The sequence below is a fragment of the Falco peregrinus genome, chromosome 3, assembly GCF_023634155.1.
Source record: "Falco peregrinus isolate bFalPer1 chromosome 3, bFalPer1.pri, whole genome shotgun sequence".
In the NCBI taxonomy this organism is placed as follows: Eukaryota; Metazoa; Chordata; class Aves; order Falconiformes; family Falconidae; genus Falco; species Falco peregrinus.
Genome location: NC_073723.1, coordinates 10493332 through 10506295, shown reverse-complemented (window position 1 = coordinate 10506295; position 12964 = coordinate 10493332). Strand labels below are relative to the sequence as shown.

Genomic DNA, 12964 nt, shown 5'->3' with positions numbered 1-12964 from the left:
AAATCCGTAGGAGGTGGGAAGTGATACCCTTGCTGCTGAGCCAAGAACATCAGGTTCCACTGCACTGAAGTTCATTAGCTTTTATTCTCCACTCCCCTAACTTATATTCTTGAAAATGTCTAGCATGCTGTTTTTTATAAACTCATTAAGTTTTTTTCTTGCTTGCAGGGGGTGCAAAATATTACTTCTATTTATGTATTTATTTATCTATTTATTCTCAGCAGGCCTTGAATTTCTCTTCCACTTGTTCATGTCAAGGTATAGTTTTTATGACTGAACCCCAAGATTCATGCCAACTTCCTCTTTAGAGGCATGACACCAGCCACTTATAAAGCCTTTTATAATAATTCCGTTTACAGACCCTTTTTGGAACTGTATTGAGATGAACATATAATTCTTTCATCTGAAAAAATCTACACAAAGTAAGATCATTACACTGTGGAAATTATATTTCCATAGAGATTATAAAATACCTATGGCAAAATATACTGTTTTCCTTACAAAGCTATTACACACACACACACACACACACACACACACACATACACACACTAAAGTGTTTTCAATAACCTGCGGAAGAACCCGAACACAGAGCTGATCAAAAGATGTCCAGTAAACCAGTATTTTCCTTTGGTGTAGGGTTCTGGAAATAATTCCTATATACCTACAGAATATGACATGCACAAATATTTCTACCATTTTTACAAAAACTGCAGAACTTTAGCTGTTCTCCTAATATTGCTTAATTCTGGGCTTGTGAAACCTTATAAAAACATACTGTAGTATTCTCATTAATGCTGCTTTTTTTCATTATCTTATTGTTAAGAAATCAATTATTTCCACATTTTCTGCGATTAGACTAGGGAACAAAGTGTTCTGTGACAGAATTGAGTCAATTCACTGAAGAAATCAAGCTTGATAATCACTGAAATTCAGATTGCTTTTATCGTAGAAAGAAAACTCTCCCCTAAAGCAGAGTGAGCAGTGGTCTTACGACCATAATTACAGAATATGCCCACCCATGGAAGCCCTACTAGGCTCTGCCAGTCTAATTCTAAAATTAAAAAATTCTAAAAAAACCCAGAAAACTCCAAGTCTTGTTTTAAAAATTTGGACCAGCTTGCTCTTTAATACATGTCTGGCCTTCCACTTTTAATTAAATGCAGTACACGAACAATAGCTCAGTGATCTATTTCAAAATACTCCTATAACAAGCAAATAATCTTATGGAACATGGATTACAGAGGTACAGTTTAAACAGATGTAGATTGCCTGCAAGTCTTTTAATTTTTGAATACATAATTGGTATAATCAGGGGGCAAAGTAAGCAGCTGTTTTATCTTTCTGCTACACAATGTCACATAAAAATCTTTTGCTTGCTTTTTTTAACAATATCTTGCCCATTTCTTTGTGCTAGACTGTCACTCTCAACTTCCCTAATATTGCTGGAAGACACAGATAAAATCTTCAGTGTTTCAAATAGGGAAACCACCATAGAATACAAAATAACCTGCTGGTCTGCCTGTCTGCTGCCAAAGCAATGGCAGATTGAGCTCTAGATACAGCCCAAAAGCAGAAAAAACCCTCACATATCTGTGATTAGTATGGAATTTCGAATGAATACATATTTTCCATAAAAAGGAGTCAATGTTTGCAGTATATATATATGAGGTGATGTCTGCTGCTTCTGCCTTTCTACATTAGGAAACAAGCTTCATCACCACTTCCTCCATATGCATGAAAAACTCCACTGACTTTCTAGCTGTTCAGAATCCAGTGTATGATTGCTTTCCTTCCTTGAAATGCAACTTATTACAGATTATTAGCAGGGCTCTTCTCTAACAATTTCTCTTCTTATCTTCTGCAGTTGCAGGTTGTTAAACAAAACAAGGCTGGGGAGCAAGCGTGATCCCTGGAACACCAACTGTTCACACTGCTGAAGTTTAGCACTCTCCTTGGTATTTTGTATGTCTGAGCCAACTAGGACTCTCTCACGTAACGCGCAACCGCAGTCAGAGTTAATAACATACACCAAGACCCTTCCCAGCAGGCAGTATGGACAAGAGTGCACCAGGTTTGTCTCCCTCTATTTTACACAGTGCTTCAACATCATTCGAACAGCCTGTAGATCCTTTAACGTCCCTACACGACCTTGTGCGCTACACACTCTGCAGCCCATAACTTCCTTTTGTGACATGCTAACCCCGCTCTTTTGGGTTGCAATACAACTTCAACATCATTTCATAAATTCAGAAGAGAAAAAAAAAATTATAATAAAAGCTGAGCTCCATTGGGTACTACACAGGGTCCAGAGGAGGTACAAGGCCAAGCGCTATGTAACGTACACAGCCTGGGTTATTGAGCTTCATTGCAAGAGAACAGTCATAGTCCTGTTTTACTTTGTGGATTGCTGTTCTTTTTTCTCAGCAACAATACTGCCACAATAAACAAGTCTGTGTGGTCACCTAAAAATCCCATTGAAGTCATTAGAGAAGTACAACACTGCCCATATGCACTTTTTGGCACAGAAAGAGAAAGCAATTTCGAAGAAGTGACAGTTTTAAGGAGAATTATATTTCAAGTTACAACAAATGAGATGATGACGATCACACAACAAAGTTATCCAGAAATAATACCTTAAAAACCGAAGGATATGTTGAAGAACTCAACTTGAAATGTAATTCCCTGTTGGTAGTAACACTATCTCCATGAGCAAAGCATTAGTATTAAAAACTCTCATGTCTCTCATCCCAAAGGAAAAACATCACAGATCTTATACTGCTAAATTCAAAAGGTGACATGAAGTGTTATTACTAATAATCAGAACAGTCTTTCACTTCTGCTTAATACTCTATTTTCTGTTAGTGTCTAGAAGCCCCAAACTCTTCAGTTCAGGTACTTTGTTCATGTAAGTAAGAAAATCCTACAAAACTTTGTCCATGTGAATCTTCCTGGGCTTATACCCAAAGAAGACCCAGTATTCAAATCTGAGCAGGAATGAGTAACTTCTTCCTTTCATTCTCTGGCATAAATCTAAAAAAGAGTGAAGGATCCAGTATCACCATACAGCTACAGAAGCAGCGATGAAAATGCTGGCTGAAAAGAAAAGCATCAGAGACCAAATATAATGAAGACAAACTGAGGATTCCTGAGCAGTAACCTAGCAGTAATGAAATGATTTAAGCACAGACTACTGGTGAAGATGTAAAGGAAAGAGCACTGACATGTGAGCATGTATGCTATAAGGCTAACTGTGGACAGATGGGGGAAAAATTGTAAGGATGATAAATAAACACTGTGAGAAAAATACAAAGAAAATACCAAAATGACAACACGGACAAAGTAAATAATTCAAATGTTCCAGTAAAAAAAAAAATAAAAATCAGAAGAGCTATAATTAAACCACACTTCTCTGGGGTGGAAGGTCTTGCCAAACAATGAACTGACATTTTTATACCACACAAAATAAGTACAGATTGAAAAAACAGGCATTTTTTTATTTTAGCATTGTATTTGTTTATTTAACATTAAATTGTTTTTCTTATATCTTTAACATCATAAAACTAAATATTAGTATAAGGCATAATTTTAGGCAAAGAAGAAGCCAGATTCAAATTTTTAATTTCAAAAATTTGCCACGGTGAATTTATCTTGGTTGTATTCTCTTGAGTAGTAAATAGATTTCTGTAGAAACAGGTGTTACATGACACATAGCAGGAGATTCTCTAACAACATACGCAATTATAAGCATTCTCAAAAAACAAATGTAAAGCTTTTCCTTCAATGCAATTTCAGAAATTTGAATGAAAATAAGTATGACCATAATTCTCTTAAGACACTGACATGGAAATTTTTAGTTCCCAATAGCATCAGCGGTTTTAATTCTCACTATTACTTTCACTATTAGAGTCAGATACAGTAACTCTTTGTGTATGCCTGTGTGTACATATAAGTCAGTCACTGGAAAGTAACTCAGCCCTCAAGTACTACTCTTTTTCATTAAGTTGTTTAGAATATTTTACAACTTAGATCTCTAACATTTTAACAGAGAAGGAAACTGTGTCTAAGAAGTGATTTTCCAGAGATCACTGAGAATCAAGGATCGTGGAAGATGATCAAAGCTAATGACATCGGCATAATACAGAAATCATGTCTCTAATGTTCTAGTCAGAGCTCTATTCTTGAGGATAAATGTATGTAAAGGTTCAACAAAATGGATAATAAAAATTTAGCCAATATACAGCACTAACTGCATCCTCACAGCTGTTCTGATGTTCTAAGCTTCCATGTTTTTATTGTTTACATTCCTTATCAAAAGCTATTGGAGGACCCATTGAGAGAGAAGCTAAAAAGGCAGAACTTTTAAGAGAAGGACCTTAGTATGAAACGAAAAAATCCCAGAAACTGTAAAAGCTACAGGCAGTCAAGTATGAAGACTGATGCTGATGATGTACGCAAGCGTTTACTGAGGAGGTGGGAAAGTTACAGCAATAAAACTAGATTGAAAGGGAGGACAGGGGTCATGGATTGAGAAACTCCTTTGATACCTGAAAACAGATACAGCAGATAGACAGGGAAGACAAGTGTATAGGACAGCAGCAGTAGCACTAGGATGATGAAAACAACAAATCTGACTCTTCTAGACCTGGAAGGCAAGGCCTTTTTATCTCAAAATATTTAAACTGTAAACTTCACCTCTGAGAAATACGATAAGAACTAGGACTCGCTGGAGATGAAAGGGCTGACTGCTAAGGGAAATTAACAGCTCCAGCATAGGGAAAGAAAATTTATCCGGTTCCTTGTGGCACACATTGCCCCATTTCATGATCTAAACTTTCTCATATTTGGGCTGTGCTTTGCAAATACGGCAATTAGAACTTCAGATTCATCTCAAGTGAATTTGAGGTTACACATGGGAAATTCTGCACAGCTCTAACACAGCAACTCTTCACACTCCGAAGATGTAGTTTGTTAAGCCAGACTGCACGCTTTATACAAGGCTTTATCACATTCCTCTTTCTGTCATCTCTGCCTTTTTTACATAGCTTTGTAACAAAAGAGGGCATAGGAAAATCAAGACAGCTGAGATACAATGAAAACACCATGGAAGGTGACTACCGGAGCACTCTGGAGGATACTCATTTATTATTCACAATTTGAGAATTCCTTTGACATTTTATGCACTACAGGTAGACACAAGAGAAATGGAAGCAAAAAATAGAGTAAAAACCTTTTTATAGCTCAAGAGGTCTTAATTTTCAGCTCTGCTTATATCAGCAGTTCAACTTCTATAAATTTTCTGAGAAGTCATAACTAACTAAACCCAATGAAAGTACACTGGAATGATTTGCATTTCTTATACTTCTAAAGTCAGACCAGTTTGTTTGTTTATGTGGCACTATATTGATAGGCATATCTGTTTAATTTCTTTACCGATAACTCTTGTAAATTATTTTCTTTTGTGCTAATTTCAAAGCTATTGCCAACGGGCAAAAAGCTCTGGCCAATTTCTAGTTCAGGGAGTAGCAAAAATTAAAAGCAACATAGAAGACCTTTTGGTCTGAAACACAGTTATTTGCTTATGCACTTGTTTGTAAAACACCAGCAGGTAACAGCACTGGAAAGAAACGCATGAAGAACCTATACGCTATGCTGTAACTTAACTATCAGATCAATCTTTTTTAAATGATAGAACTTTCTCCAATGAAAAAATGATCAAAAGATGTTGCAGAGGTCTGAGGAAGAAAAATGCCTCCCTCTATGGTAGCTAGTCATGGTTTCATATCCTTTGTACTCATGGTACAATTCCTTTTTTATCTTCATACGCTGATTATGTGATAAAACCTGCTCAGGCATTCAACCCGTTTAGAGTAACAGCATTTCTATGGGCTGTACTTACAGTCACCATGCATAATGCTAACTTTGCGCTTTCTCAGATACCATTTTTCCCAAGTTACAACTTGTAGTCTTTACAGGATGAAATTTCATGGAAGGGCAGTAGTAACTTGCAATACTACATAACCAGAGCCAGGATGCCACCCTGATGTAAATGAAGGCAGGAAAATACGTAGCTGTTTCCTGCTCATGTTGGGCTGCAAACCAGGGGGTTTCAACCTGATCTTTTTTTGACACCACCAGACACTCTAAAGGAACTTAGACATTGTCACGATCTGGCATGTTTATTTGCAACTTTAAAGCCCAGAATTCTGGCCTGCTACAGATGTCTTCTGCAATATGGTTGGAGAGAATTTTGCACATGTCAGGGAAGACAGTTAAACAGAAACTTCTGCACGGGAATTCATGCTGGGTGAAATACTCTCTGGATGTTGGTCTCTTCCTAAATAACAGCAATGCCAAGTAAAATTGATTTTGGTTTTACTCATTTTTGATCTGTGACACAAGAAAAACGTTAATTTGCATCACAGGCATGGGTGGATGAACACATTACAAATTTCATTTTATACAGATGCCATTGAACTAATTGTGCTCCAGATTTTATAGTAAACTAGGTCTCTACTTCTGTGGGTATTAAAGTATCTTGTGGCTTAACATTAAGAAAAAGGAATATCCAAAAGGATAGTATCAGAAAAATGTCCTACCTTTGTTCCAACTCCACAACATTCTCCAGCAATGGGTAATTTTCAAAGGGCCAGATCTTTGAGAAAAGCGAGCAGAGGGAAAAAATAAAACTGCAAATATTTTTGTGAAATGAAACCTCTGTCCTGAAGAAATAAAAGGAGAGGAGAAAAAATGCTAAGCGTTCTCTAGGGAGTTGTTCTTCCTTGCAAGTAAGGTAAACTCTGTCTACTTTTAGAACTTGACAGTCTCAATTTATTACAGTTAGAGAATGTACAAATCGTACTGGGGCTGTTGAGTGAATGTGCACAGTCTCTGCACAAATACTTACGGTCCAGGAAATTTACAATACCCAATGGAGCATCCACGGTATACTGTACATTGTGTGACAAAAAATACCAGTGGAAAAACAGTGCTTTACAGTGCATACAATTCATAAATGTTCTCCTGCACCTACATGCACTATTCTCTAAGGGTTCAGTCTTTTGCCAGGTCCCTGAAAATTGCTGTGTAACATCTGAAAGAGGTCTTTAACAGGGAACTAAACAGGCAGAAAGAGGCAATGAATTTTTTAAACTCACAGAGAAATAGCTTATGCAAATATGTGTATCTATATATAAACGGTTGGGGATATCATAACAATGACATATGCTCACATGCATTTTCATCAAGCTAACAAATTTTGACAAATATATTGATTCTTTAAGGATCTGGAAAACTATTATGATCCTTTCAGGATAAAAATGTCTAATTTTAAAAACTCAGTACTCAGAGGCAGCTCTATTGGGAAGAAGTTCTTTCATTTTTCCTCTGATTCCCCAACAGAAGGTGTTTTAGTTTCATATTGCCCTGGCAAGTTTTTAATAAAACATCCAAAAGAACATATTTCTGATTAGGCAAAAAAAATGTAAATTTGAGATATTTCACAAAAGTGAAAAAAACATTAAAAAAATTATCTATGATAACATCCTAAAACACAAAGTAAGAAGAACACAGATAACAATGAGCTGAGTTACTTAGCATGTGAAATGCAACATAAGAGAATCTCCAGATAAAAAAAAAAAGTGTTTGGCTTCTCAGGTTTTAATAGAAATTGCAACATTCTTCTGGATAGAATAAATTGCAAACAGCCCTGTTTTCAATGAAAAGCCTTCATAAGTACAATTCCCAAACAAAAAGGCTTTTTCCCTGGGTTTGCTTTCTAAAATTGCAGGAAATTATTACAACTTAACGTGTCTTCCTTGTATAGCAAAGAAATTCTATTGCAGCTCTTCCGTCTTGCTTACATGTGTACAGATAGTGCATCATTTTGTTGGCTGTGCTCTTTCTTGTTCATACTCTTTAAGTATTTAGTCCCTCTGAATAGTACTTTGTCATATACAAGAAAACCTCAAATAACAATAATCTACTGTAGCTTACGAATCTAGCCAGTAGGGAAAAAAGTATCGTAGTCTGTTTTTTTCTGGTTTTGTTTTTTAAATGAAAAAATGTAAATACCAGCAGAATACAGAAGGTGATCCAAGCAGCAGGTTCTGCTGGACTGTGTATTTCATATAGCCCGGTGGCTGTCTCCTGACCTACATTTCCCTGAGGGTTTTAAGCTCTGCATTATGAGGGTACACATTCAAAGGCTGGAGCTTTAACATTGTGGATTGTCACTGAGTAAAAGCACAAGCTGAGGCCCAGGAGATAAAAAGTTTCACTTGTCATATGATCAACTATCTGGACTGATGCTTTAATAGCTGTTTCCTCTGCTGAAGATAGAGAATTCTATTAACCTGAATCATACACATGCTGAGACTGTATATTGCTGCAGTCTATACAGGTAGGTATGGACAAATTACAGAATCTTCTGCAAGTTCTCTAGATTTCAGTCAAAGTGCATAGATATAAATGTTAATATTTAAAGACCCAATTCACTGCTGTAGAGTCTTTTGATCTTGTCGCTCTATTGATGATCATGGAGTAGGGGAACATTCGCATAACAGTGTATTTGGGCTCAAAGAGCAGAATTCTGTTGTTCTCAGTTATGAAAACAAGGGAAGAAAATACCTACTGAGATTTTTGTGAAATTAATCCATTTTCCTGAAGAAATAAAGGGAGAGGATGACTAGATACAAAAATGACTGCAAGAGAAATTTAGCTTTGCAGTGACAGATACAGCTACCACTGACTACCACTTTCAACATGACATCAAGATTTTTATCATTCTGCAAAACATTATTGAAAACTCTCTTAAGGTAACTGCTGTATTTTTTTTTTTTTCTTTAAAGAAACATAACATAACAAATAACTGTAACCCTCCAAGAATACCAGCCTTCACAGAATTATTAAATTCAAAGGTAAAAATAGCGGCTGTCTTGTGTTAAGGGCATTCTGACTATTTTAACAGCTAACGGTCAAACCCATGAGTTTTCAAAAGTGCAAACTTGTCACAGACATAAGAAAAGCCTCTTCTGACCACCATCTCTCAGATATTTTCTAGACCAAAAATTAACAGAAATTCCATTTCTGAATAGAAATAGATGATAATGATGAAAGTTGTAAATGCTAGAGAACTGGATATTGTGAATGCACTTTATAGGTGTCCCATTGATATTTTACATATAGATGGTATCACAAAGAAAAGCTCCCAACAAAGGGCTGTGTTTAAACAGTACAATCAAACAGTCATGTGTCGAGCAAAACAGTGACGATGCTTTGCTTTTTAAGATAAATTTCTTGTTATGATTTGAGTTAAACTTGTATTAATTGCATGGGCAAATTTGAAGCTGTGTTTCTGAAGTCTCTGTATGTGTAGAAGTTTTATGCGAGATGCTACTGGAAATGCATACTTAATTTTTTTATCTCCTTAGGTGAAATAAAAACATAATGCACAACAGGCCTCTACCTTAAAAGGACACCTTTCCCAGTTCCTTCCCCTACCTTCTGGTACCAAATCCAACTCAGGATAGTCCAAACACTGTCTTCTGCTGTTGGTGGTAAAGTCACTGCTCACTGCTCTCAGGGGGGTAATAAGAAAGCAGCAAGCATTTACTGCTGCATACTTATATCCAAAGTGTGACACTGCCACATAAGAGAGTTATGAAAAGTTCTCACCCTCCTATAAAGCTGTGTAAGTAGATAACTTATGCTGACATGCAGTCCTTAAATTATAAAACTAAATTTTCCACTTGTTATAAACACATATAGTATAGATCCCAATTAAAACATGTTCAAAACCATAAAATATCTACTTCATCATGAACCACGATTTTAATAAAAATTATTCAAAAGCATGTCTTGATGTAAGTTTCTTCTATTGAGATGAACGTGGCCATGGTCTCCCGCATGAGACCACTGCCCAGTACTCGATGAGTTTATCTTACTCTTAGACGCAAATACAAAAATACACAACAGTACACTTCCTTTATTTCAGGAAAAATCCTCTGGCTTTTGCTATAACACTCCATCATGATCTGAATGGAACTGATATAGTAATCTGGGAAAGTGCTGGAGTCATCACTTAAAGAATATTTTTAATAGGTTAATACATTAAATTTTGATACATATTGGACTGATCACTTTTGGAACCAGAATATGAAGGCCATGAATCTAGTCTGAATAAATAGCATGACATGATTATTTTTTTCTGCTGTTAGTTAAACATTGGAACAGATTCTTTAGGAAGATTATGCAGTCACCTTCCCTGAAAGGTTTTATAAACAGATAAAAAATATTGGTGAAGAATGCTTTACTTAACCCTGTATGTACCATATGTACCAACGATGGAGTTAATGCTTTTCAGCCATTACAGATGAGTAGTGATCTGTAAGAATTCAGAATGCTTTCCACGGCACTAGTGCAAAAAAACAACTGTAAAATAAAGCCAAGCCCTGGCACTTCCACACATGCACACAAACAAACAAAACCACAACACAGACACACACAAAAGGTCAGGCGAAAAGCTACAGATAAGTAGTAAAAAGTTTACTCTCATTTTCATCAGGCTGCAAAATGGAAACCATGAAACAATACTCAACGAAGAGTAAGGCTGATCTGGGGTTTTTTTTTTGAAAGGCTGGGTGGTTCTTTGATTCAAGAAATGTTCAAAACCACTTGGCTGGGTGACTCTAAAGGCCCTTTTCCTTCTGGGCCTATCTGCTATGAATTTCTGATAGTATTTTTTATGCACACTTTATTAGGAAGGGCATGAAATGACAGACTATCATCCAGGAAGCAATGATGCTCTTGGTATCATGTCTGTAAAAGTAAGCATGAAATTCAACTTTTTTTATGCCCCTTAAATTCCTACTTTCTCCTTTAAGCAATAACCGGCAACAACCTTGACACTACCCACTCAGTGCTATTCACCTAGAAATAGATCAAATTGCCAACATCTTTTTTCATGAATCCACTTTTTAAAAACATTCCTGAATGTATGAAGTATACATTCTGAAATAAAATGCAATATAAAAATAAAATGCAGTATCTGATTACTCATAGTTTGCAATATATGTTATACACCACGTCCTTGATATAAACCTGTTCTATGGTGACAGATTACACTTTTCCCCTTCTTCTGAGGAACGTATGGAAATAGTACTGTTCGAAGAGACATCCCAGATGAAACAGAGACCCATTTCTTTGAGATTTGTGAGTTTGATTTACCTTCATTGTCCCTTAGAGTAAAGTTGGGATTCAAAGAAAGCCCTTCATCAAGGGAAAAATGGAATCTTGCCCCATTTGCAGAGTTATCTTTGTCAGTTGCAGTGATAGTCTGAATTACCTGAAATAAAAATTAACAGTGAATGTGTTGAAATTTGAAGTTGACCCAAATAGTGCCTGACCTCAGCAGGATGTTCAAACTTGGCTTATTTCAATATTCTACTTGACTGCTGCTAAATTCGACCAATGACTGGGCCATTACCCTGATTTCTCTAGCATGGAACACTTTCGCAACCACACTTCAGAGCCTGGTAGAAGCATCTAAAGCATCTATACTTTCTGACATTCTGGTATGGTCAGGACTTGGTACGGAGATTTTCACCATCTGTGTGGCATCCTGGTGGCTTTCACAATTACAGTTTCACCTACATATCTGTTTCTACAGAGCGACAATTCAGCCTGAACCAGGATGGTCTATGAGGAGCATCACCTGCTTGCCACCCTGATAATTGGATACACTTCAGTATCGGTTAGCAAAAATAAACGTTTAACCAAAATGGAAGGTGTATAATACCAGCTCTCTGTTTAAAACTCCTGCTGTGAATCAGTTTTAAATAGCTGCAGAACAGAAGAGGAAGAACAGCAGCCACTCCTGGGTTTAGTTTTGTTTGGTCAAAAGGAACAGAATTAGGTGTAGCAACCATGTATAGCAGAGGAATTTTGAAAGGTGGGACCTTTGCATTCAAAAGCCCTAGTGGTTTTTAAAATTTACTTTCTACTAAAACTGAGCTAAGCTTTTGGAATGTGTGACCAAGCAATAATTCTACCTCTGCTTTCATTTTCATGCTGGGTCTGGAAGCTCAAGTGCTATAGTAGAATTTCATAAAAAGTCGTTCTTGTGATATAGGCAGTGAAGCCCACACAGACTGCTGCACAGAGCTGATAGATATCCTGAGGGAAACGCAAAAGGCAGAGGGAAAGTGCTTTTTTCATGAGAATTTTTCTGTGCAGTGTTGAGCTGCAGTCTGTCTGGACTGAAACTTAAGCATAAACAGTGTGGGCTCAAGTTGTATGGTCTGTTTTAAAAGACAGCACACAGTTCTCTACCTCCATTCACATAAAAGAGGCAAAACAAATACATTTTAAAGCCAACAGAGTACAGTGCTTGTTCCATTGTCCTTATACAATACAGAACTTTATATTGACTATACACACCTGAGAGAATTAACAATACTGATGAATAATTGCAGAGAATATTTTAAAAACCTGTTGTAATACTTTTTTGCTGAACTGAAGCAGAATAAGATAAACCTGAAACATCTATAATCATGTAGTTTATCAGTCATGGCAATATGGGTGAAGGAGTTCAGCAAAAGCTACTTGTTCTCTAATGGATTTTGGAAAGGTGTTATAATTTGTTATTAAAACAACTGACATATAAAACAGAAATATAAGATTACCTTAGCTATAGATTACTTAATAATGTTGAAATGCTATGAGGCAAAGTAACATTAAAAAAAAAAAAAAAAAGTTGATGGAAGAATATTTTCAAAAGATTGTTTCTATAATTACTCAAATACTAAAAATACTGTAAAATACTGCGCATAACTGCAAAAAATTCAGTTAAGACATTTAAAAATATACTAATGTATTAAGTATTGTTTACAAATCCACAGTGCTGTTTATCAAATATAACATTGTGCCATGCATCTTCAGCTTTTATTTGACAGCCTAGTAGATA

The 12964-nt window shown here is 36.2% G+C and overlaps 1 protein-coding gene across 8 annotated transcripts in view; it reads right to left on the bottom strand.

Annotated features, from left to right (window-relative positions):
* The window catches only part of CDH18 (cadherin 18), a 337247-nt gene that overhangs the window by 13265 nt on the left and 311018 nt on the right, over positions 1-12964 (bottom strand). For 7 of the 8 annotated variants that reach the window (XM_027784808.2, XM_013298152.3, XM_027784809.2 and 4 more), the window contains one exon: positions 11227-11344. The exons of the other annotated variant lie outside the window; for it this stretch is intronic. In XM_027784808.2, coding sequence (XP_027640609.1) covers positions 11227-11344 — 118 coding nt within the window. The remainder of the gene's footprint in view (positions 1-11226; positions 11345-12964) is intronic. 8 annotated transcript variants of the gene reach the window in all.